The 27655-nt window shown below is 42.2% G+C and overlaps 1 protein-coding gene across 1 annotated transcript in view; it reads right to left on the bottom strand.

Moving 5' to 3' along the window:
* TECRL (trans-2,3-enoyl-CoA reductase like) overlaps positions 1-27655 on the bottom strand; it is a 71357-nt gene that overhangs the window by 40723 nt on the left and 2979 nt on the right. Inside the window, exon 2 of the mRNA XM_076337651.1 lies at positions 15523-15574. Coding sequence (XP_076193766.1) covers positions 15523-15574 — 52 coding nt within the window. The remainder of the gene's footprint in view (positions 1-15522; positions 15575-27655) is intronic.

Raw genomic sequence — 27655 nt, 5'->3', positions numbered from 1 at the left:
TTAAAACCTTTGTTTGTGTTCAGCTTGTGCCAGGTTCTGAGAGAACAAAGAGTGCTGTGCCTTGCAGTGAAGACGATATGTGATACACTGTGTTTCAGAACACTGATAACACAGGTCATTGCCTCCTCACTTCAGAAAACTCTTGTTTGGGTACTGCTGCAACCAGCACGACTGCTAAGTTCAGCAGCTCTCCACAGAGCTGCACGAGGGGCAGAGAGGAGAGAACTGGCAAGGTCACTGTTTTACCCCGCACTGCTTGCATGCTGTCTGAATGCGGTACGGCGCCGGTGCATGTCACAGCAGGCTTGGGGCCCTGATGATTTATGTTCCAGCATCAGAAAGTACTCGGTGGTCCAACAATCACAGCTGATAGAGCAAAGATGGCTCAAAAGCTCATTTGTGTCTCCACCCCAGATGTACTGGCCAGAGTCCTACCCCAGGCTCTAGCTGTGTTTTTTTAAAAGCATTCCTTAGCCAATTAGCTAATAAAATATGCTAATGAAGTATAATTTTCTTTCAATATTTGACTGGCCAGGGGATAACGCTCTCTCCAGCCTCTAATCTAATCAGGATGCATTCCCTTGCTAACCCCTAATAGAAACGCGTTCTTTTCTATCCAATGGCCACACCAATGCCATCAACAACTGAACACATTTGAACTGACATGATTTCTTCCTTAGTGCAAATTAACTTCTCCTAAATTCATTGGTAAGTTCACCACATGAAAATTAATCCCCACTAATAAAAGGGCTAAATTGTAGTTTCTCCACGAGCTATGAGGAAAAGGCAGCACAGATCTGCCCTGCTTTGGCAGCAGGTCAGACACTAGCATGTGAGCCAGAGGCTCAGTCATGTTCCCATGTCCTTCCTGGGAGAAGTTTATTTGGGCTAGTTTAAATCCCCCGTCCCACCGCCTTAATTAGGTTGAGCAGAGGCTTCAGTGCCTCAGAAGCACTGTCACGAGGCTTGGGAAACTGCTTTTCCCATCTCAGCTGCATACTGCATTTCCCTTGCTATGAAACGAGGCTATAGTACCTTTCCAGCGAATAGAGACGTTGTGAGGATAAACAGCAAACATGGTTGATTCCAGGTCGCCTCCTGTGCATGCTGTGCGTGGTGCTCTAGCCCACACGGAGAGCACAGGACCCGCCATCCCAAGCTCTCCCAGCAGGAAATGAGCCCAGGCAGGCTGTCTGCACATCAACCACGAGGCAACCATGTAGAAAGGAGCGTAACATGCTTAAAACTGATTAGCAAACTGCTTTTCCACAGTTATACAGGCACGGCCCAGGAGGGACTTGATTATGGTGATATTGCTTGGTGAGTATGTTCATTCTCATACTTGAGGGATGACGTTTCATCCCAATCTATACAGCAAACACTTAATGGCCTTTGAACACGTCTACTGATTTTCCTTTGTAAATGCTAGAGCCACAACTCAGCTAGACTGTTTGCGAACTCTGAACTTGCGCTCTAATACAGAATACAAAAAAAATATCGCCTTCCCGTTAGTATGTATTTAAACCAGAGCAACATATGTTGTTCAAAGCAATAAATCGCTGGCATAACCTTCTGTTTGTTCTATTTCTGTGCCATTCGGTAATAATTTTTGGAGCTGGCCTTCTTATTTGCAGGCAGAATTAGTTGAAAGATTTCAAAAATATTTTTGATGCTGTAGAAACATGGCTTTTGTTTCAGAATTCAGAGTTGTTTATGGAGAAAGTGAGGTTCTATATTTCAAACCCAGAAAAAAACCCTAGTCTTGTGTTCAGTGACTGGCTTACTGGTTCTTTTTCAGCCTCTGATTTTCCATGTACAGTTCTCTTTTTACTTTTTATACCTCCATTTTTTTCTTTCTAACCACATCTATGGAATAATTTAGACTATAAACTTTTTTTTCTTTGTCTGAAGTTTTGGTAACTTCTGGTTGGCAGGCTATGAAGTTAAGTTTGCCTGCCTTACGGAGAAAATCCAGTCTCATTAACTGATGCTAGGCATGACTTAGCTTTCTGAGCTGGAATTCCTAACTGGAAAACATGGTACCTCCTATATTCATTTTGATGGAAAATCAAAAGTATGAGCCATATTACCCAAAGACCAAGTAAAAATGTAAGTGTGCATTGAAAACAGGCTAGTGTCTAGATTGCAGCCTTAAACCCACATCCGATATATGTCATCACAACAGCAACAACAGAGGTGAAAGAAAAGTTAAGACCTTCCAAGGTGTATGCTAAATAATTTAAAAGTTTATCTAAAAACAAAATGGAGCAAAGTATGAAGAGAAAACTTCCTACCCTGGTATGGCCCTCAGATTATTATCCATTATTGATTTTTTCAGGTAGGCAGCGATGAAGTTGCAACTAGAAGTCCAAGGGCAATCAAGAGAGACTTCAAGGCCTTGGGATGACTGGTTAAGGGATCAGGAGCACAAGCAGTGTTTTCCTCTGTCCTTCCAGTTGCAGGGAATGATGAGGGAAGAAACAGGAAGAGCCAACAGATCAATACCTGGCCCCAAGCCTGGTGTCACTGGCAGAACTTTTGGGTTTTTGATCATGGGTGATCAAAAAACCCAAAATTTGGCCTGTTTAGGGGTCTGGTTGACAGAGTCCCTTGGGAGGCAGTCCTGAAGGGCAAAGGAATCCAGGAAGGCTGGACGTTCTTCAAGAAGGAAATCTTGAAGGCACAGGAGCAGGCCGTCCCCATGTGCTGAAAGACAAGCCGGGGGGGGGAAGAAGACCAGCCTGGCTGAACAGAGAGGTTTGGCTGGAACTCAGGGAAAAAAAGGAGGGTTTATGACCTTTGGAAGAAGGGGCAGGCAACTCAGGAGGACTACAAAGATGTCATGAGGTTATGCAGGGAGAAAATTAGAAGGGCCAAAGCCCAACTAGAACTTAATCTGGCTACTGCCGTAAAAGATAATAAAAAATGTTTCTATAAATACATGAGCAACAAAAGGAGGGCTAAGGAGAATCTCCGTCCTTTATTGGATGTGGGGGGAAACAGTGACAAAGAATGAGGAAAAGGCTGAGGTACTTAATGCCTTCTTCGCCTCAGTCTTTAATAGTAAGACCAGTTGTTCTGCAGGTACCCAGCCCCCTGAGCTGGAAGACAGGGACGAGCAGCAGAATGAAGCCCCCATAATCCAAGGGGAAATGGTTAGAGACCTGCTACACCACTTAGACACACACAAGTCTATGGGGCCAGATGGGATCCATCCAGGGGTACTGAGGGAGCTGGCGGAGGTGCTCACCAAGCCACTTTCCATCATTTATCAGCAGTCCTGGCTGACCGGGGAGGTCCCAGTTGACTGGAGGTTAGCAAATGTGACACCCATCTACAAGAAAGGCTGGAAGGAGGATCTGGAGAACAGCAGGCCTGTCAGTCTGACCTCGGTGCCGGGGAAGGTTATGGAGCAGATCGTCTTGAGTGGCATCACATGGCACGTACAGGACAACCAGGTGATCAAGCCCAGTCAACATGGGTTTATGAAAGGCAGGTCCTGCTTGACTAACCTGATCTCCTTCTATCACAAGGTGACCCACTTAGTGGATGAGGGAAAGGCTGTGCATGTTGTTTACCTGGACTTTAGTAAAGCCTTTGACACCATTTCCCACAACGTTCTCCTGGAGAAACTGCCTGATCATGGCTTGGACGGGCATACTCTTCGCTGGGTCAAAAACTGGCTGGATGGACAGGTCCAAAGAGTTGTGGTGAATGGAGTTAAATACAGTTGGCGGCTGGTCACAAGTGGTGTTCCCCAGGGCTCAGTATTGGGGCCAGTTCTGTTTAATATCTTTACCAATGATCTGGATGAGGGGATCAAGCACACCCTCAGTAAGTGTGCAGAGGACACCAAGTTGGACGGGAGTGTTGATCTGCTTGAGGGTAGAAAGGCTCTGCAGAGGAATCTGGACAGGCTGGACCAATGGGCTGAGGCCAATTGTATGAGATTCAACAAGGCTAAGTGCCATGTCCTGCACTTGGGTCACAACAACCCCATGCAGCGCTACAGGCTTGGGGAAGAGTGGCTGGAAAGCTGCCTGGCAGAAAAGGACCTGGGGGTGATGGTCGACAGCCAGCTGAATATGAGCTGGCAGTGTGCCCAGGTGGCCACGAAGGCCAACAGCATCCTGGCTCGTATCAGAAATAGTGTGGCCAGCAGCGAAATGATCATCCCCCTGTACTTGGCCCTGGTGAGGCCCCACCTCAAAGGCTGTGTTCAGTTTTGGGCCCCTCACTACAAGAAAGACATTGAGGTGCTGGAGCGTGTCCAGAGAAGGGCAACAAAGCTGGTGGAGGATCTAGAGCACAAGTTTTATGAGGAGCGGCTGAGGGAACTGGTGGTGTTTAGCCTGGAGAAAAGGAGGCTGAGGGGAGACCTTATCTCTACAACTACCTGAAAGGAGGTTGTAGCAACGTACGTGTCGGTCTCTTCTCCCAAGTAGCAAGCCATAGGACAAGAGGAGATGGCCTCAGGTTGCACCAGGAGCGGTTTAGATTGGATATTAGGAAAAGTTTCTTCCCTGAAAGGGTTATCAAGCATGGGAACAGGCTGCCCAGGGAAGTGGTTGAGTCACCATCCCTGGACGTATTTAAAAGATGTGTAGATGTGCTGCTTAGGGACATGGTTTAGTGGTGGACTTGGCAGTGCTAGGTTAACAGGTGGACTCGATGATCTTAAGGGTCTTTTCCAACTTAAACTATTCTATGATTCTATGATTCTATACACAGAAACACCCACCTTTCCCCTAGGCTCAAATGCCTGTACCTTTATGTGGTAAATCTTGTTCAGATCATACAGGAAATGTGGCTATACTTTGCCGCATTCAAAGCTCACCTCATATCAAGGCATCTAGCCAGTACTGAGTCCAGTGTGTTTGGACTCACACAGCTATTCGGTTCAAAACGGAAAGTTTATGACAGATCTTCAAAACCTCAAGAACAGTGTCATATTTTAGGGATCAGAAACATTCCTTCAACAAAGGTGCTGCCACACAGTCATCTCAGTGTAAATGAAGACAGTCCTTGGCACTGGTCAAACTAAACAACGTGTTCTTAGCTTTCTACGTGGGAATACAGCAACCACTGCTCTTACCTAATGGATACCGGGGTTATCTCCAGGAAAAACTGGATTGCTCTCCTGAAGATGAGCATATTCCAGAGATGTCCCCATCTGCTTTTAGCTAGATGCTAAGCTTTCCACACTTTCAGAGGCCCCATCTATTTGTGTATGTGTTTGCTTGTTTTCAAACGTTCAAAAAAGATGAAAATAATTTGAAAGGGAAGGTAGTAGGTGAAACACCCCATAGCCTCAGAGACTGGCTTCTCTTTCCAGAGTCTTTTGAGGGATCCAGAGGTGCCTGTGCCCCTGTTTCCCCAGATATGAGATGAGCTGTTGGGGTCCTTCATTGAAAACTTTGAGACTAATTGGTGGGGATAGGAATTAGTTTCAATCTGATGTCAGTTGGTAGAGCATGGTTGGGGGACTGGAAATAACTAAATGCAAGACTAGAATACAGAGGTAGATGCACAACGGCACCTAACAGCCAGACAGTGGGCAAGGCCAGCCCACATTTTACATCAGCACAGCTTGTGAATGAGCTGCAGATCCAGTATAACTTGCACATTGATTATTTCAATGGTGAGTCATTTCCAACAGCAAATACATTCAATATCATTGCAATTTGGGGACAAGTTAGAAAGAGGCAGAACTCCCCTCTACTACATTATTTGTACTGTGAATCATTTGTTCAGCTTCTTGTCTTTGAGGTATTGCTTTCATTAACTTGAAACAGTGGTAAATATCAAGTTTTGTTTGAAAGATTTCTCATTTTTGTTGTTCTTAGGGTTTCTTTCCCCCCCATGCCCAGACAAGAAAATAAATAAATAAACAGGCTACAAATACGAGAGTGAGAACGCGCGTGTCTCAACAAATGCAAAACAAGTCACCATCACAGGGTGACATCCTTCACATTCAGCTCCCTTGCTCTTGTCCTGCTTATCTCACCCTACCCCCAGAATTGCAGCTACTTGTTATGTCACACCTCCTCTCGGCCCTGTGGGAGCCAGGGGCTGCAGAAGCACAGCCAGGGGAGCCATGAGGCAGAGAAGACCTGGGGGAAAGTCTGAACTCAGCAGCTGAAGCTGCTGCCTCTTCTCTAACCTGTCTAGCAGAGGTGATACCATGAGCCTTGTCATTTTTTTTCCCATGCTCTCCCGGAGTTTTCCAAGAAGGAGGTAGGTTCCTCTTATTCTGGCATGGGAGATTCACTTCATCTTCTGTTATCCAGTGCCTGTTGGCTCTGTTTCACAAGAAGTCCCTGGGACATTTCATGCAGACCCATTCCATGCAGCTCCTCATGAGAGAAACTGTTGGATCTTTCTGTAAAGCCATCTGCCCAACTCTGCTGTCCAAAAGCACAGGGACTCCTATGAAAAACCTGATGTAGATGCAGAGTAAGTTTAAAGGCCTGAAGTGATCTTGACCCTGCCGTAATCAACAGGCATCTGTTTTATTAATGGACATGAGATTCTTTTCACAATCATGAAGACTCACTGTGGCTTTTAGTATCTTGAATTCCTTGAATGAACATTAAGCCCCGTGAATCTGGTGGTGAACACCAGGTTAACGCTGGAAGATTATCTGTTTATCTGTTCTTCAGACAAAATGTAATACCCAAGTTTAAATTCATGTAGGAGCTGTTTAAAAACCAAAACTACTTTGGCATCTTCTATTAACAGTTCAGTAGGCTTCATTTTACCTGAGACTAGATATTCTCTAGGGCCTGGATTATTTCTATAGGGCCTTGCACTGTCCTTTTCTCAGTTGAGCCACAGGCACTAATATATGACACATCATTGTAACTAATAATAGGCAATTCTGATAAACAAATTTTGTTGTTTCTCATCTAGATCTGTCAATTAAATCTACTGCAAAGGCAAGAAAAGCAAAGAATCTAGCTATGAAATTTCCTTTTCTTAATGAGGCATTTAAATAGCATCTCACATTTGTTCTCCAATTGTTTACATAAGATGTCATTTGTGATGCATTGTTAAAGCCCTGTAAATCTCAGCTGGGAACAATATCCCAGAGAGCAGAGAGGGCCAGTTCTGCTTCAAGCTACATCTCAATAGATTCACTGCCTTTTCTTTTATTATGTTACTCATCTGAAATGATATCTGTAATCCTGCTAATGAAATGCAATAACATCAGATGCAGCAGCTGCCAAAAAAAGGAGAAATAATGTGAATTTCCATTAAAGTTTTTGAGTTGATCTTCACTTTTTCTGTTGCTGGTTTAAATATTGCTGTTTTTTCTGAAGGTCATCTTATTTCTATGAGCATTTAATGGATAGCCTGGCTTTTGTGTTTTAGACACCTTACTCCCTACGGTTCAATAGGTCATTAAGCATATATTTAAGTCATTCTTTGTCCCAAATGTTTCTTATGGGATCACAGCCAAAACAGACAAAAGATCCCAAGGTGGATGAAAGGCAGGCTAATTATTCTTATTTTATAGATGAGAAAATGTCGAGAAAGTGTCAAGCATAAAACTCACCCCAGTCAATAGCGTGACTCCCACTGGTTTTGAATCAAGTCTTAAAGACCTAAGTCTTAAACATCACATTAATTTCAGTGTGAATCAGGAGACTTCAAAAATCCCAGTTGGCCCTCTGGCTTTTATTGTTATCATAGAAGACCAAAATGCTTTAAAAATCTGACCCTAAAAGTCTTGGTTAAGATCCTGTGTTACTAAGTGCACTGCTTCTAAACCAGCTGGGTGAGCCAAACCTCAACCATAGTTTCCTAATTCAGTACGTAATGAAAATATTATTTGTAACCACATGTACATTTCAGAAAGCTAAACTCCAGGGATATCTGATCAGATGCTTTTCAGACTGATTTAATATTTCTTTCTCCACAACTTATAATGAGATTCAAATGCTCAGCAAAAGTGAACTGCGGGTGCCTAGTCTGGTGCTTGCTCTCATTATTAAGTCCAATAGTTGGGAGCAAGAAGTCAGACGTCAGCACCCCAGCTAGAAAGGTCCAAATGCAAGTTCTGGGCTTTAGCAGTGTCCACAAGAGACACATGAGTCAGGGCTCGAATGGGAGGGTTATGACCACAGCTCAGGGTGCCAAATAGTTTCTGTGAAGTGCATGGCACCTTCTGGAAGGCTACCCGATGGCTACACCGCTGTGATTGCAGCTGGAGCACTCCATGCATTGTCTGTCCCTTTTGAAAATTGGCCAGAAGTGGCTTCTGTAATTCCAACACAGAATGTGGGAGAAAAAGAAGAGAGTTTTGGGGGTCTAAGTATAATGTAAATTTTTAGTCACTTTGAAGATGAAAATCATGACGCTAACTCAGTTTGGCTGCTTCTTTCTTTTAACTGTGTTAGGTCAATGACACCATTCTCATTTCCTGACTGGTTATTACAAAAGAAGTGAAAGTATTCCCAGCTTTCACAGGTGTGCTTCAATTATTTTGACAGCTAAGCCATAAATTCAAGTTACGCAAATCTGTACCAGCAGACAGACTCTTGTATTTTGTATAGAGAGATTTGCACAGATATGCCACAAATAAGCTGAGAGGAGGTCAACCTCCTGATACTTCTTCCTGCACAGATCAGAAATGAAGCCTACTGGACAGGACGGCCTCCTGGCTGAAGCAGCATGCCAAGGCAAGAATTTAGGTCTCTGTTCTGACATGCACACACTGCAGAGGCAGGAAGCAATTTACCCATGGATTAGTCATCTCTGATTGTGAGCTGGGGAGGAAGATGATAGTGACTGGTTTGAGTTTTGTGGCAGGAGCTGTTGCTTACTTTGTGCTTAGCCTTGCAAAACAAAAAGTAAAGAGTTTAAGTATATACAAGCCTCACTGTCGCAGTAACAAGAAATTCAAGGAGTTTCTAGTAAACTGAGTTGTGTTGACAGGCATAGAGAAGTAAAAAGAGCTTAGGACTATGTCATTTGAGGGATACTGAAATTCATCGTAAACTAGTCTTCTATTGCTTTCTGCTCTGTGACTAAGACAAAAGAAAAATAAACTATAAATATAAGAAGAAATAAATATCATCATGTTTCCTCCTAATCTAGTCATTTTCATTTACAAAGTCAACACAGATGAATGAGCCAGATGAAATCACTGTACTTCTTAGTGTCCATTTGCGATAACTGCCCATCCCTAGTGATTTACCTTCGTTGTTAATTTCCAGTTGAGTTGTTATGAATGCAGAGAGGGGAAAATTTATTGAAAACAATAGTTGGATGTGACTGCCAACCCCATGCGCTCTGCGAATCTGCGCTGGGGACGTAATGCTAGCCCTATGAGCTCTGCAGTCAGACAGCCTGCACAGCAGGATATTGCCTGTCCCTTTGAAAACTCATTCATATATGGATTCGAGCTGTGAGTCTGGGCTAGCGTGAACTACTTAGGATAAAAACAGGGAGGAAGGAGTTTGAGATTTGTTAAAAGCTGTATACTTTGCTGCTGCCTTTCTGTCCAGGGAGTGCATCCAGCTCAAGGCGACTCATGGCAGGATCAGGTTGTCGCCCTTTTTCCAAAATTTCGGCTTTTTCAAAGCCTGATCTCCTAATATAGGGCAGAAGAAAGATCCCTCTGGAAGGCTCTATGCCCTAGATACAACTTAGTTGGGTCTCTTCAGTTTGTGAGTCACATGAAGGGGTCCTGGTTGATTGACAGGCCAAGACTATGAAGTCAGCTTGGGAGAGCCATAAATAGCGTAATTCAGCTTCTCTGAGTCCCCAGCAGGTGTATTCATCGGGCACATGAGTATCTCCAGGCATCAAAATTGACAGATTTCATTAACTTTCTTCAACCTGAGAATCCAGCTGTAATAGACAGTGTGGAGAAATCAGAGGAACTGCAGGTTCTCAGCAAGACTGTTATCAGACAGTCCTGATTATACAGAGCCAGTAGGCAAGGCACTGGCTTAGCAGTCACCGTTCTCCCTGGTACTGCTTTTAATGACTAATCCCCACAGCATCCTTTCTCACCTCTCTGAGCCTTGCAGCCAGCCTCTAGAAGGGAATTACATGATGCAGTACGAACAGTCATCCTTTCCAGCAACAGCTCTGCATCCACCTCTTGCATTTTAGCACAGGCCTGGCAAAATATGGAGTTATTCCTTAAGCCCTTGCTCTTGGAATCATGCTGTTAGCTCTCAGATGTCATTAAAAAATACAGGAAAGTTGCAGATTCAGAGCGTGAAAACCCTTAGCAGACTTTTTGGAAAGGAGAAAAGAAAGAGGACCTCCTCCGCTAAAGGATTAGTTTTAGTACCTCATGTGCCTTCAGCTCCTCTCACAAGGCTTGCTTTGTGATTTTTAAGCAATGAGAGATTCTTCTCCTTGCTCTTCACCAGGTCAGCTTGGCTTCCACTGTTCTGCATTTTGAAGATCTGCTTCAGGGTTTTGGGTGAAAAATAACCTGTTGGTTTTAAAATGCTGCTCTCCTTCCAGCTGCTCAGCGCTGGCTGAGCTGAGCACTACTGACAGCAACTGGGGGAGAAGTGAGCTGGAGGCAGTCACAGGTCATTCTGAGAAGGGAAGGAGGGAGAATATGCAGAGGCCTCCCGTGCAGCTGGAAAAGAATTGTGTGATGTGGTACTTCTGCTTATGTTTGTCCTCTGAGGTTGTAAGGTATCTCCGTGCATTCAGCAATAAAGATCTTATTCAAGGCACGTGGAAGTCAGCGGGAGTGTTTGATAGACTCAGTGAAATGGCGTGTTGGATGGGCCTGCACAGGAGCTTCTGATCTTGCTTTTGTGCAGGGAGTCAGACCGGGTACGCTCTGACCAGGTGGCCTGGAGGGTGATGACATCTAAGGGGCTGCCTGTTCTCCTACGGCTTCTGGGGAACACGCAGGATGAGAGCAGTAGGTAAAATCTGGCAGATGAATGCATCCTAACACACTGCCCTACAGCCTGTAAGGAGGAGGCTAAAAAAGAGATTGGTCCCCACCATGAAGAAGGAATTGCACTGTCTTTCTCCTTGTCCTCTCTCTAGAGGAAAGCAACAGAAAATATCTCAGTGGTTTTCCAGGGAACATAACTCTTAGGATTGCTATAGAAATACCTGTAAGAAGCGGCTGGAAGATGGTATAGCAGACTTCTAAAGTTTCATAGTGTCCAGAAATGATGCTATTTATTCTTGAATGCCATCTACTGACAATTTCTTTCTTAATGATTTACTTTCATTGACATTCTTTATTTAAAATACCCTACGTAACATCTGTTAGCTTAGATGGGGGAGCCTGCAATTTTGGAGCTGAAGGATTAGGAGGGGGGGGGGGAAATTTTTTTATTGTTTATAATTTTTATTATTATTTTTATTTTTTAGTTTATTGGGACAGCTGGCAGCTTGTAATATTCCTTACTCCTTGAGCACCTCATTCCCCTCTGCAGACTGGGATATTCTGCACGTGATGTTTTCAGTTCTCTCTTCAACTTCCCTTTTTCCTTCCACCCCTCGCCAGGCTTCCTCCCATCTGCCCTTCCTTCCCTGCCTGCTCCTTCTGCCTAGAGGGCAATTTCTGGCCTCCCTAAGCTCACTCTTCTGACTTCAAAGAGTAGCTCTAGTTATGCTACCTTCTTGTGCAGGAGGTTGCATCCATGAGTTTGTTACAGCATTGATGAGATCTTATTCCCCCCTCTTCTTTCTGTTCTTCCTCTTCTTTCAAGAGCTTTTTCAGCAACTTTTGTGCAGTAACCTTGAAAGTATTTAACGACCATTGACTCCACTATATTACCTGTTCTAGAGGTATTTTATTTTAGTTATATGATACTTGAATTAGCATTATTATTACAGTTTTTAATTTTCTATCTGTAAGATTTCCTCCCCCACCAGTCCAATACATTTTGCAAAGATAAAAATAAATTAAAGGTGAAGAGTTATGGCCAAGGGCAAGAGCTTGCGAAGTTTAGCCTACAAGGTATTTCTTTCCCCATTGAAAACATAATCTTTATAAAGAAAGCGCCAGGTACCTAACTCATTATAAGCAGCTGAGAAAATGGGACAAAAGAATTCCTTCTTATACACTTAGTTTTTGGCTTGGTTTCACCCTCTGCCACCTAGCCAAAGGAATGAAGAAAATAGTAGTAAAGTCACCTAGTGCGCAGCACCAATTTGATTGAGGTTTCTTTGACCATACCTTAGATAGTACAGTGTGATGGCCAGTAACACCCAGGCACTCAGCTGCCACTCAATTTCAGGCAGAAAATATGAAGCAGTAGACGTGTAGACATTTGTATGATGCCACTATAGAAGACGTATTTTTGTCCTCAACATACTTATATTGTGGAACTCCTTCCCAGAGGATTTTACTGAGGTCAAACTGTAAATAGGTTTAAAAAGGATTAGACAGATTCATGGTGGGCAGGTGTGATGTTTGCTATTAAGCGTGACAGCCTGGATCTAACATCTGTTACAGAAAGCCCCTGTAGAGACGATGGCTGAAAGGCTGCAACAGGGAAACTGCTGTTCTGTGCTGACCCTGGTTGGTGCTGCCAGTCCCTGCCAGGGGCAGTGGCTACAGCGACCAGGGGCTGATTCAAAACAGTGATCTTCAGTCTGGAGAAAGCCTTTGAATTCCCATGGATATGGCAGTTTGCCTTAATTGGTTATTCTCCACTAAGAGCTCATAGATCCCTGAATCTCCAGAGAGAAAACTGGGATTGCCTCCCTGAACTCAGTGCCATAGAAAGCACAGGGTTAGGCTTTGCTGGGGTTGTTTCAGTAGAGACAGTTTTGCTGAAGTGAGGGCTGAGGAGTATTGCAGTATTTGTTCCTGGACTTCTAAGTCCATATTCTGCCTTTCGTATAAACACAGATCCAAACTAATGTTTGACTGACTTAGAAACTGCTGAGCAGTAACACGTTATGTGTCACTTATATCCCATTTCTTTTATTTTAATGATTAACAGCCTCCTGTGCTGCAATTCATAATTCAGTCTTTTTCCTCCTTTCTTGAATCAGGGAGCGAAAACTGATCAGTGACAGAGATGATGCTTGTGAAATTGCTGCACAGGGGTTCCTCTCACTGAAGGGCTGACAAGATACCAGCTAAGGAGAAAGCTTAATTGCATGGGTGATCAAAGGAGAATGTACGAAGACAGGGAGACTGTAAGGGGGTGTGCGTAGGAGTGTGTTTTAGCAAGAGATTATAGGGGAACGTGTGAGTCTGGCACACACGAAATGACAGAAATGAATGCATGAGCTAGTACAAAATAGCATGCTAACCAAAGGCATCCACAGATCAGCTTCAGCCCCTTCTCAGCTCTTGCCTAAAAGAACTGTATTCTGTAAGCTGTCATCCTCCAAACTATATGAAGCGAAAAAAGGAAAGGTTTGTTTTTTGCAAGTGGGAAAGGAGGAGGAGGGGGGAACCTCATGAGACAACAACATCCAGGCTGAACTGGAAAAGAGAGATCAAAGCAATGAGCTGGAATGGAAAGAAAGGACACAGGACACTGACACAGTGTGCTCCTGGGAATGGTGGGAATTGAACTAAAAAATTGAAAACTGAAAAAGCACTGAAGGCACATGCCAGCCCTTTCATGTGCTGTAAAACACTGTACTGTCAGAGTTCTGGTTCACGATTTGTATCGTGCTTTGTTGTATTGCTTACTGTCTTCCTTTATACTCAGTTCCACTTACATCACTGGGAGTATTTGAGGAGTAAGGTACCTCTAAATATGAAAACAGGTGCCATTAAAATGGCTTATACAGACTTGTACCATTTTAGCCCACATCCATTAAAAACCTCATTACAGTTAAATTGGCATAAACCTCTGTACCAGTGATCTTCAACTGATTTAAGCTGCATCAGTATAAATCCAGTTTCAATTGATTTAAGAGAGTCTAGGCAGAAATGCACTGCATTTCACAAACTGGTGGGAGGACAAACTCTTATTGAAATATTAAAACTTATGCACTTAGTCTTTTCCTATTCAGCTGTGGGGGTTTTGAACTTTTACCATTTTGCATTTTACAAGCCCTTACAGGGAGTGAAAACAAGTAGTTTTGGAGCAGACAGGTCAACAGCCTTTTGCTTCATCAACTGAACCTTTGTGCAACCACAGAAGCCTTCAGCTTTAGTGTTTTATAAGATTCTAAGGACAGAGGAGAAGCATAATATTTCTTCTACTTACCCTACTCTGAACTCAGTATTAGTGTCTGACTAAAGCTTTTTTTTTGCAAAAGGCATCTAGCCTTTAGTCGAATACACCTTTTTTTGTAAAAACAATGAAAGACCATCATCTAAGATGCCTACTCCCTACTCCAACAGTAAATGGTCCCGTCTTTAGGAACCAAATGCCTCATTCCTAATTTGAGTTTCTCTGGCCTTCACTCCCAACCCTCAATTCTTCTTGCATCTTTTTCTACTCAACTAAATAGCTTTGCAGTTCTAAGAAGCCCAGTTCAAGTTAATAGGCCTTGCCTAGACCTGCATATCTCAAATGTGGGTGACACTCAAGGTTACCAGTCCTCAGCATAAGTAGCCCTTTACTTCCCACAGGCAGGAGTGAGAGAAACATTTCTCAGTCTAGGAGCAAAGGTGGCACAGTTAGGATCTCTACAAACACAGATACAGCAGTATTTTAGCATTTCAGAACTCAAGGCACACTATACACACATATACATCCTGTAGGTTTCAGGTACATTTGGCCCCACTCCCCGAAATCCTGACCAGCAATTCAGTGGATAACAGTAAATGCCGTCAAACTTTGGTGCCTGGCTACTTTCATTGCTCTTTCTCCCACCTTTCCAACCACCTCCCTCTAGTAAGGGCTGAAGGAGGAGGCAGAAAGGAAGCATTCAGCAAAACTGCTCTGTTCTCTGGCAGGAAGAAAAGAAGGATTTTCGAGTATGATTGCTCTTATCTCTTCTCACGTACAAGGTCCATATCTGCAGTCTGTATGTGCAAAAATTACCTTTTCCCCCACTATTTTCTCCCCTCCTCATGGATATGAAAAACAAAAAACGGTACTAGAAGAAAGGGAGGTTGCCCTGACCATTAAGGAACTGGACATGGCTGAGTCAGTTGAGAAGTCTGTCAGATTGCCTGCATGATCCCAGATAAGTCATTTAATCACTCTGTACTCGAGTTCCCCACTACAGTAGTTATTTGATCTACATGGTTTGTTTATGGCCAGATTGAAGCAGTCTAATGTTATCAAAGCTTATCTAATATAACACTGTGAGGGCAAATGCAGTTGTGGTCTTGAATTGACACTGTGTAATGTTAAAAAGAGGATAGAAAAAGTATTGCCCCTCATGGGCTGGCAGCGATAAATTATGCAGTCCTCTCCTTCCAGCCTCTCACATCTGCGATAGCTACAGTAGAACCTTAGTCCAAACACTTGCTCTTATTTAGCACTGGAGCTGTCAAGCCAGTCTCGGTTTTCATGCGAAATTTCATGAAAAATAAATGTTAGTTTTTCCAAGCTGAAAGGCCTCTAACCATGCCTCCATCCTGCTAGCCATAGTACTTACATGCTTTGTGAAATTTGTGTTTCACATCAAGAAGGGTAGATGATGGAGGTACCTGGAAAAGAAAACAAAATGCATGCAGATTAATTTTTCTGTCTTCTTCACTCTGGAATCCCTTCTCCCCTCCTCTAATGAAGAGATGATTCAATTTGTCTGCAAGTTCCTTAAGCAATAATGAAGCAAATCAGCAAATTTCCTCTCACATATTGATATGTTATTAAGGATTGTCCACATTTTATTTACACATTACCTGGGCCACCTCTGCTTGGCCAATGGAAGGGTAAAATCCCAAGGGTCAAGAGGGAAAGCTGCTGGCCCTGCCTGAGGCAATAACTGCCCCCAAGATCAAACCAGTGGGACAACTTGAAGGGTTAGCTTTAACGTTAGGTCCAAGCATGCTGGGGCCTGGCTCTTAGAGACATGAAAGGGTTTTCCTGAGGGGCCACTAGCAAAGGTGGCAGGTTCTGTCCTTTCTGCCTGAAATGAATTTTCTTCTGCATGCTGTTGTTCATGTGCACTGAAGCAATTCAGGTGTCACAGTGTCAGATGGCAGTCTGGAGGCCTTTTAGGCTCTATTTTATTATGTATATTGATTTCTTAATACACTTTGTACAACGTATCTGAGAAACACAGAATTTACTAGAGCAAAAGACTTAGAAGTACAAGAAAAGGCAATGGAACACTTCAGGAAGTAGTATGTTGAGCTTGAGGTCGAGGTGGCAAGAGGCAAGGATCGGGTCTTAACAAGACTATCCCTTTGCAGTTGACACTGATTTAATATTCTATATTGTTCATTTAAGCACAGAGATGGAGAAGTAAATTGAACTGTGTCTTAACCATGGGGATCTGCTTTGGCTCTAGTGAGAGACCTCATCGCTGCAATCAGACAGCAGAATGCAGAAAACCACCTTCCTTGGAGACTTTAGGCACCTGCACAGCATAGGCTAATTCCACTATGAAGTGGTGGTGACATACAGAAAAATCTTGAGGAGCGGCGGAATTTCTTTGGGCTGAGGTAGAGAAACAGGCATGGCACCATTTTCCCTGGCTGGGCACTCATCACCTGGTTCACTCCATCTCCAGCTTCCCTGACTAACCAGAATGCAGCAGTTGCCTGGCATAGCCTCTTTGGCAGTTACACAGGAACACAACAGTTCTGCGCTGCAGAAGCTTGTCTGTCTCTTCCCACCTAACAATTTCTATGGGGTTTGCTGGGCATTCTGATTCCTCTTTCATTGCATTAGTTAGAACTCATTGCTTAAGCATTAATCGAGTTACTGAGCCTTGCTCAGATCTTAGCACCATCTTTAGCCTGTAGCCCCACTTCTTCCAAATGTGATTAGTGATATTTATCTATTTTACTTATTAGTGATATTAGTGAATCGTGACAATAACCATGCATAAAAAATAGAAAAAATAAGAAATTCTGCTAGTAGAGATCAGTCAGCACCTTAACATAGGTTGTTTTGTTGAAAAGACTGAATCTGGAGAAATACTCATGTAAGAAAATAAAATTGCTGATTCAAAAGCAACAGATCAGTACAGAAAGAAAAGTTTGGCTCTTATATAATTTGACACCCCATGAAAATATGCAATATACATGCCATTAGTGCTTAGGAGTAAGCCAACTTGTTTCCAGTAATAAATAATATGAACAGGCAGAGAGCTCAATACAGATTTCAATGATCTAAAGCTGTAAAACGATACCTGTGCTAAATGGTGTGTAAAGTTCAGATTATTCCTAGTTTTTTCTTTGGGTTTAGACGAGAACGCCTTCTTTTCCACAGTTACAGAGGGTTTTACTGGCCACTGGAAAAGTCCTTATTTGCAGAAGCTGCTCTAAGTGAACCTCTACTCAAACCCTGACTTGTCTCTCTGATGCACCTGCTAAGCGATGCCAACTCCACCCAAATCAGGGGCTCGACTCCTTGAAACCAAGGACGTACCCTTTTCCCCTCCCTGACATCACCAAGGTCTGTGTTGCATCCAAACCACATTGAACAGTACTGGGCCGGGAGAAGGACATTGTCCTTGGAGTTCCTGAAGCCAGCTGGGTCCCTTTTCTTCCCTGCTACAGGAAACAATAGAAGAAGCTGTCTTATTTTTCTCAATTAAAAAGGAAAGAAAACATTTTTTCTGTATTAACTCCATGCAACATCCAGTAGAACAGCACATCTCCCATAGTCTACATGTGCCTTTTCTTGTAATGTGTATAGTCACTGTGGACTTGAATATGGGAGATGGGGGGGTATGTTTTCAAAACCTCTAAAAATATCTGAAATTGCTTTCTCACACCTTGTAATCTCACACCTGTGAGGTCTGGAGCCCAGAATCCGTCAGATATGGATGCAAGTGCTGTTAGCTGGCAACGACCACGCGGCACACAAGACTGCAGACCAAACTCTGTCATGTGTCCTAGTGCAGGGCAGGTGTGCAGGTTTCCAGAGCTGGCATTGCCAGCTCAAGGACGGGGATGGTCTTTTCCGTTGTGATGGAGGATCATCTGGCCATCTAAATACAGTATAAGCTGCATTACTGCAGGGCCTGCATCCCTACAGGAGATCTGCATCTCAGCATGCCGGGTTCTGGGAAAGAGTAGCCAGGGCCAACCCGTGCTCTGGAGAGCTGATCATCTGATTAAGTCAAGGCAAGCTGAAAGACTGTTAAGCTGAGCACGCTCACAGAGCAGCACCAGCTCAAAACAGAGCCCACGGTCTCCATCTCCTGCACCCCTGAGTATGTGTTGACTTCAGGGCAGCGCTGCTTTCAATCATCAGTGCAAAATTTCTAGTCCAGCCCTTCTTAGCAACTCTACCTTTACATCCCTCTTCCATTTTTCAACCTGAGGCTTTCAGTGCTTTCTCCCCTCCAAATCCTGCTATGACAGCCATGGGATTCATATCACCTAACTTTAGTTATCAAAAAATTAGTCTAAGCTTGTGTTTTAGGTCTACCTATAGAACTATTCACGTGCCTTAGGTGTTTAAAAGTTACAAAGTGCCTGCTGGGATCTGCTTACAATGGCCTGCTGCAGCAGAGGAACCAGTGAGTGTATCCATGTGGTGTGATGTGAACCATCACACACAACCTCCCCTACATCCAAAGCTGGTGCTTGAACCACGTAGCTGGAGCTGCGGGGGACCGTGCTTTGTACGACACCTATGAGAGAGGCAGAGCTCATTAGCAAGAGCACTGCTGTGCCGGAGTACATCCAAGCTGCCTTAGGCTGGTTTAAATCCTGCCAGCTCAGGCCCAGGCAGAGCATGTACTTGGTTGGTTAGTCGCAGTCTGGCAGCTCTGCGTGGCACCACACCGTACGTGGCACACACTGCATGTGCCCAGGCAAGGCCGGGAGCACACACCCAGCCAGGAGGGCAGGAAGGCATTTGTTTTATGGGCCAGCTGGCTTAAGGAAGGACCCTTCCACTTGAGAGAAACTACACAGATCGCAAGTTGAAAAATAACACAAATACCTTCCTCTTCAAAATGGGCTATGACATAGAGGAATCGCAGTGTCCTTTCCCAGGCAGAATAATGAGGCTATAGCCACAAAAGAATGAAATACATTTTTTTATGATCTTGATAATTCTGTGTCCTTTTTTTAAAAGACCTCATAAAACAACCGGTGAAGTTATAGATTCTAATATTGATCAATGTGAAGACGGATGCTGAGACATCAACTTACTACTAAGTGCGTCCTCTTCGTAGATCATTAATTATCTTTTGTTCTTTTCATTGTACATCAATACGAGCTAAAGAATTGTAAGGACCGGAACAGCATCTGCTCTTATTACCCTTTGTGCTAACTGAATAAACCACCCTGGAACATTTCACTGTAATTATTAGTCTTACTCTCCTTTTATTCTTTTAAATTCTTACTGAAAAGTGTTATAACCTTCCTTTTTCCTCTATCTCAGCACTTTTCAAATACACAAAGGGAAAGCAGAGTGAAAGACCACCCTTGGTTTATTTAAAACAAGGTGGATTTCATTGTAAAACCACCTTTTACTTGGCACATATCTTCTATGTCTGATGGTCAAGCCAGTTTTCCCTCCAACTTCTTAACTTGTAGTCTAACACCAGATTTTAAATATAGTTAACTTTCTAGTAAGTTGCTATCATGTGTAAGTTTCAAGACTACTTTTTCTTCACAAAAAAATGTTATGAAGAAATGCAGATTTTACAGGTGTGGGTTGCATTCATTACACTTTTCATTCAGAAAAGGATGATTTAAAAACCTCAAGTCCTGTTTTTCCTGTACCTTCATAGCAAAAATACTTTTACTTTTCCATTCGAGGCAACTTTTCAATTTTTAGGAATTCAAGAATGAAAGGACCTTCTGGGTCATCCATTCCAGTTCTATCCTTCCTTTATGCAGCAATGCACAAAGTATCACATTTCTTTTTAAGATGTAAAATACCATATTAGTAACTTAGGCTATGACTCAAGGAAGAGCACTAAGTGGAAGATATTATGGGAACTTAATATTGCCTTTTGTGAGTGGAAGCTAATCAGATAGTTACCCACTTTCATACCTTTCACATTTATAAGTCAAAGAATTATAACAAATCTGGTGATCTGTATGTAATTGCATCACACAGTTCTTGCACTAAAGAATTATTTTAGGGGTTAGAGGTTAGCAGAATATCAATAAGAATTTGAATAATAGAATTTTAGCAAATAAGTGATCTTTCATTCAACATTTCCCTTTGAATGTTCTTTCTCTTTGTGACATGTGAGTACCACGGCACTGCTGAGTCACCTACTTTCCAATAGGCGGTCATTTACCATAATTGCAGAAATTCAGAAATTCTGCCACTCCAGCTGCTCATTAATCACACACACATTTAAATCACAAATTTACCCATCTTCAGACAGGGTAAATTTGTTCAAAAGGGTGGCATCGGCTTATTGCAGCTGAGGATCTGACCCCAAAACAGATAACCAGCTAATGGGAAAGCCAGGTCATTTCCAAATTCAGCACTCAACAAATGCTTCATCATTACTGCTTTTGCACCCTGTCCTTGCTTTGGGACCATGCTGTTTTATTAGAAAGCAGCAGCATTTCACAGAAAGTTAATCAGGAAAACACCTGTTCTAACTGATCGCCGTGTTTTGTGCATTTGGCTTCTAGATCAGATTACTTTTTCTTATTGTTAATTTTCAAAGACTATATTAGAAATTGGGTACTGTTTTACTGTAACCTCCCTCAGTGTGTCCCACACTGCTCTCTTATTAGCCTGGTGAACCAGTGTGCTGGTCATGTCCAAAGAGATACAAGTAGATGAGCCCACCCTGGAAATGACATAGAATTAACAACATATTAGACAAGTGTTGTCAGCAACTACACAAAGGCTTTATATGGAATTTAATATTTTACTCGGTAGACTGCAGTGAACTGCCTACTAAAGAGCCAGCTCTGATCTCAAGCCAGTCTTTCCAGAAACTAGAGGTATTCACAACTATGGTTTTAGCTCAAGTCAGTTCCAGTATGTGTGAGCAGGGAGCTGTATCGCCTAGTAATCTCCTAGATTATTATGTGGTCACATGAACTTTGGCATATGAGATAATCCAACTGACTAATATTCCCAGTGACTATGGGTCAAATTATCTAAGAATACACATAACCACATGCTTACCGGGTGCAGTCATGTCAATTTACACTAGCCAAAGATCTCTAAAGATGTTATATTGGTTTTGTACTGCTAGCTGGGTACTTATATAAAAAAAAAATCCTCTCCCTTTGCAAGAAATTTTCTGAAAAACTGTCAGACACCAGAAAGAGCTTTTTCTCCCTCTGCTAAAGATGAGAGTGGAAGTAAAGAGAATGCAATCCATTAGCAGACAAAAGGTGTGCAGGCCATCTCTCAATTTACAGAATTCACCAGGTTCACCTATTTCTGAGCAAATCTGACTAGGACTGGCATGCCTCCGTGCCTTCTGACCTTTTGTTAAAGGGAACTGAGTAAGGTGGTTGTATTCACCTTGAGAGCTTAACAACAGAACCAGTCAAGAAGCCTCTGTCACAACACTTTTCTACCATGAAAATGGAATTGTTCTGGCAAAACTCTGAATGTGTAAGTTTGTATTGACTTCAAATTTTAAAAATTAAATAGAAATATTTTTTTTTAAAAATCCTGCTTCATGAACATGCTGAAAATTCATTTTGTTGTGCTATTTTCATTTCTTTTATTTCTCATCGGTATGGAACTTTCATTACTTTTGCATTATTTTATGACACATCAATCATGATAGTGTAAAATAATACAACACATGGCTCTCATGCCATGGAAAATAACCCAATAGGAAATAATATTCAAATAAATGCACTATTAAATTGTAAAATAAATTGCACTCAAAAGGAAACATTTGTTGTTTCATAACAGATTGAAATATTCCAATATTAATTTGTAATACAATCTTCCCCAAATTCTACCTCATCAAAAATTCAAGACTCATTTGTTTTTGCTGTAATTTGCAAAGAAAACAACATTTGGGATATGCACTTTAAAAAAAAAAAAACAAAAAAACAAACAAACCAAAAAACCCCAAACAACTAATTTTGACCAGTTCTTCTCAAGAAGGTGGGGTTTAGAGTTTTGTTTGGATTTTGATTGCCAGTCCTAGCACAGATTAAGCATATAGTTTAGCTGTGAAATCTCTCTGAATTTGTCTTCCCTTCTCTATCAAATGGCTGTAGAGATTAATGCTTGCTTTTTTATACCTATGCAAACTGCTAACATTTAGAATCAAGCAGTGCACCCAAGAAACCAAAACAATACTTAGCACAGGATGGTCACAAACTATTTGGGGGACTGTATGAAAACAAAAAGCAAGAGTGAGATCAACCAACTCAAAAGAAAATTCACAGGAGAACACGTATTGGCAAAACAAGTGGTTCTATGAGTAGCAGGGCTAACAAGGCCTTACTTTCTACTAATAAAGGACCCCGAAGCCTTTTCCAGCTGCCTGATATCCCTTCCCTGTCTCCTATGATGTTTCCACCGGGCGAGAAACTGGGGCTGTTTTGCTGCCGTGCACTTGCTGATTGCCCAGTCAGAATGCGCGTGCTGAGCCGACAGCTGGCTGCTGGTGTACGGCAGGGGTGAAGGCTGCACTCTGCCTGTCCTCCCTGCTCTGAAACACTATGCTGCCCAGCCACCAGCTTCCATCAGACAAGCAGGAACTTAGTAATCTTTTGAGCCTTTTTTTTTTTTCTCTCTTTCAGATGTGTTTAAATTTGGCCAGTAGGTCCAAAGTTACGTTGGGGAGAGCAGGCAGGGAAAGTTGGAGAGACAGCAAGCCCCCTGTGGCCCATGAGGGGAAGTATGAAGCTGAGAGGCAGACAGGAATGGGAAACGAGGGTGATACATGGGAACAATTAGACGTCATCAGGTCAGTGAGAAATCTAAGTACTTTTCACCATACCAAGTGCAATGAAGAGATGCTTGCTGTACTTCTGGTACAGATTCTCTGACTGCCACAATTTGTTCTCTTGTAGTACAAGGGCTGTATATATTAAAAAAGGAAAGCTTGCATTTTAAGGACTTATTAAAATCCAAAATTGTTTAAACATAGGCAGATATGTTATAAAGATAGTATTAATATATACTGTTAGATATTTATAGATCCATTACTACATGGCTCTGGTATTTTGTGAAGAATCACAGGTCTGATTTCAGAAAGAACTTGAAGCATGTTCTGATGGACCAATAAATCACGGGCAGGAGTATTTTAATGCTACAATAATGCCTATATGAGATGCCATTATACACCTAAATTTCCATCATGGGTTGTGCTGATTAACTATTAGACTAATAAAACACCTACAGCTCCCTATGGTCTTATATTGTTCCAGTATATTCATAATTTGCAATAATCTGTGAATTATCTTTGATGCAATAAGGCAAATGTGCAGCTGGGGTAAAATGTCATAACTTTGTTGGGAAAGAGGACGTTTTCACACTGGCTGGGAATCTGTCTCTACAGATACACTTTTGGCAATATTCACTGCTCTGGTAGCATAGCTGGCTTTTACTGTTGGCCAGAATGGCTTATGTTCATGAAGAGCTGGAGCACCACTGGTGTCTCAAGAATTCATTCTCTTGTTTTCAGTGAACTTTGAAACAAGCTTAAATTTTTTGGATCATTTATTATATTTCACTCTTTCTTTCTTCCCCCCAGGCTTAGACTTTTCTATCTAAAATAAGAGATGTATAAAACCTGTCATTTAAAGGCACTTCTAAGCTTTGAAAATTAGTATCAGCTGAAGCATTAGTCTTCTGTAGTGGCTTCTGTAATTCTTTAAATTGTACCTTTACAAATGCTAAATGCCCTAAAGATAGCAGCTTCTCCCCTCTCCAGTCTCTCTTTTCTAGATAAATCAAAGGTCGTTTCTCCAGGTATTCCATATTAAAAGCCGTATTGAAACAAGAATGGTGACAGCAAAGAGCAAGCAAAAATTAATATGTCTACTTGCCTTTTTTCATCTGAAACTATCTGTAGCTATATTGACATTAAAATGATGTGAATTTCTAGTAGAGCTGGAAGAAATGAGTGTAACACATTGCTGCAACAGAATTTGAATATGTTTACCTACTTTACCAAGTGTAACTAATAACTGAGGAAGGAAATACTATTGTCATCACCTCCAGCACTGGGGGGTAGGCATAAGATTCAATTCTGACGGGCAAGAAAACACATAGACTTTATAACATGTTTGTAAATGTAATGTATTTTCTTGCAGTGCCTCCCAGCAGGGACCAGATCCCTGTTGTGCTGGATGCTGTGAAAACATACAGTAAAAGACACAAGACACTATGAAATCCTCCTTCCAAAAGGAATTTAAAAAGAGGACTTCCACAGCAATGAGCCTCTGTCCAGCTAGTTTGTGCCTGTGTTCCTTCACCTGTATTGCTGTGGGAATCCCCAGTTTGTGGGACTCAGCACCAACATGTGGTCTTCCCACGGAAGCCCCCTCCTTTGACACGGCTGGTTATTCAATGCCTTTGGGCACCTTAGGCATCAGAGGCAGGACACCTCTAACAATAGATTGCTTGAATGAGAAAAATTATGATCTTAAAAAACTTATGCATGAAATGAGGCCACTGTGGAAGTGCACAGGTTCCGCTCATTCTCCACAAGGAAGAATATAGACTCCTGTGAAGTGAAATATTAAAATTGCAAGATTTAGGAAAAAAAAGACTATACAAGGCAATGAAAATATTCATCTCTTTCCTGGGAAAGGACTTCTTTACTATACTTCCCTAAAATGAAGCAAATTAGGAGAGTCTGATGTAAAAGGCAATGTCCTGGTACTGCAAAGAGTTCCTTTGCAGAGTTTCATTGCCTACTTTAATGATTGTATTTGCTCACCTAAAATGAATGTGGTATATCTAACCTCCAAGTCATGATGTGAGAAGTTATTTTTATTTGCTAGAGATGACTATGCAAAAGAGAGCTGGTGACGACTGTTCTTCTTGGCTGTTCACTTTCTGTGACAGAGCTGCAACCCACAGTCAAGAGTAATAGATTTCTGATACTGGAGATGCCATTTCTGCATGCATCCAATTTTGTTGTCATGCCAGCGTAAATCCATTGTATTGCTAAACCATAGTGTGCAGATACAAGGACACTATTGTTTTAGTTGCTTTACAAACAAAAATTCTTGTGAACTCCTTCACAGACAAGCCTTTCAGAGTAATCAGAATAAGCCCTAATTCATCTTTGGCAAAAGATGTAGTAATACATATACGGTGTAATACTTAACAGCAAGAAGAGTTGTATATGTATGTGACTAGATTGATGCACAGATTTGTGTCATGCTGGGTGCGACAAAAATGAGTAACAGAAGGACAGGCCCTCTGCAAGGGTCCTTTAATTTAAGAAAAATAACAATCTTCACGAGTTTCACTGTAGGCATTGCATGGCAGGTCTGCACTCACAAACATACAGTTAAATATTCCTATAGTATATATCGTTAACCACAAGCTATCAGTAACTGGGTTTTCCAAAGAGATTTCAGTGGGAGAGAGCACTGGGTGCGTGGAGGGCTGGTTTAAGGAACAGTAGGAAAGTAGCTTCCATCGTCTTTGCAGCACACCAAGAGAAGAAGCTCTGTCCTGCACACCTTAAGAAGCAAGCTCTCTTCTGTAGGCCTTAAGAAGTTTTCTGGAGAGGAGGGCCACTGCATCGCAGCCAAAACCTGAGTTTGCAGCTCTGCTTACAACTTAACTTGCAAAATCATATAGCACGAAACTACTGAGCTCTGAGGCTCAGATGGGAAAAAGCTTTCTTTGCTGGTTGCCCCAAAGGTGATTTATTCTGTAAAAACTATATTGTGTAACACTTTCTGCCCTAAAAGCAACTCATGCAAAATTAACTACATTGCACTATGTTTGTGGGAAAATGCATTTTACTACAAGTTAATTTGAAGAAAAAAATATTATACAATGAATGCTGTAACAGAAACAGTTATGAGTTGCCTTAACAGCATTTATAAATCAAATCACTGCACATCCATAACTTTAAAACTAACCTACATCAGGCTTTTGGAATAATGTACAAGTAAAACAGTTTTTGAGTAGCTATGTATTTTTCATAAGTTGTGGTTGACGATGAAAAATGTGAATTATCTGTTAAAAAATACAAAAAGGAATTCTTTTCTTTCATTTTTAAGACTTGATGAATTTTGCATGCTCAGTTGTTTTCTATAGCTTTTTGGAAGTAATATGGGAGCCAAAATCCTTAGACATTTTAGGACTCTTTTTAGACATTTTTAGACATTTTAGACATTTTTAGACTCTTTTCTAACAAGAATCACTAATTACATGCCTTCTCCTCTTTAGAGACAGACAGGAATTTCTTCCATAGAAATTAATACATTGTGAGGAAAAAAAGCACTTGTGATCATCTAGGTTCATCTGCTGTTTTACACTGGCCAAAGAAGAGACTTATTCCTTGCTGAATACTTCTTTTACTCCTTGAGGAAGAAAGCTGTACGACTCATGTTTCAACTACAGAACATGTTAAAAAATGCAGCATCAATTTGCATGTTGAAGTGACTGAAGATTCACCCACAATATGCCCAACTGTTACTTACCACCCCTTGACTGACTGTCAAAATATGGGCCAATTTCTTGGCTAAATTTGCCTAATTGTGGCTTTCAGCCACCAGTTCTTGTAAGGCCTTTGCCTGCTTCGGTAAACATCTTTCTGTTCTGAGGAATCCTCTCCCAGGCCGTAGAGGGATCTCAGGTCAGGCAAGATGCTCTGAGTACAGCCGAGCCATGCTGTGCGCGAGGACACCGGCCTGCCTCCCCGGGGAGCGGGGACGGAAGGAAGACACAGGACTCTGTCATTCAAACTGACCCGCACACCTGGACTCTTGCCCTCTTGTGGGCAGTGCGCAGAGCAGGAGGCTGCTCGTACATCTCCTTGAAACCTCAGTGCCTTTTGTCCCCCTGCTGCCATCACATCAGAGTGCAGATACCTTTGCTCACATGAGTACAGTCCCAGGGTAACTCCTGGGCATTTATATACTGCTTTTAAGGACAGATGGACGGGGTCGTAGCCTAGGTTTAAATTAGCTTTCCCTACTAACTCCTTTTTGAAGCCTTTCTCCAACTGTCAAAGGTAGCCCCCTTTTGTCTATAAATCGCCAGTGCCTGCTGTCCTGCCAGAAGTAGTTTGGGGACATTTTGTAGAATAACTGGAAAAAAATTTTTGAGACAGGTTTGTGTTTAGAATAGAATAGAATAGAATAGAATAAAATAGAATAGAATAGAATAGAAAAGAAAATGTTTGGGTTGGAAAGGACCTCTAAAGGTCATCTAGTCCAACCCCCCTGCTGTGGGCAGGGACATCTTCAACTACATCAGGTTGCTCAGAGCCCCGTCCAACCTGACCTTGAATGTTTCCAGGGATGGGGCATCCACCACCTCTCTGGGCAACCTGTGCCAGTGTTTCACCACCCTCAGCGTAAAAAATTCCTTCCTCATATCTGGTCTGAATCTACCCCCCTTTAGTTTAAAGCCATTCCCCTTTGTCTTGTCACAACAGGCCCTGCTAAAAAGTTTGCCGCCATCTTTTTTATAAGCCCCCTTTAAGTACTGATAGTTTCCTCTCTTCTCTCCCC

Source organism: Aptenodytes patagonicus, chromosome 4, assembly GCF_965638725.1.
Source record: "Aptenodytes patagonicus chromosome 4, bAptPat1.pri.cur, whole genome shotgun sequence".
Lineage (NCBI taxonomy): Eukaryota > Metazoa > Chordata > Aves > Sphenisciformes > Spheniscidae > Aptenodytes > Aptenodytes patagonicus.
The sequence above is the reverse complement of the archived record's forward strand: the minus strand, read 5'-3'. Positions and strand labels throughout refer to the sequence as shown.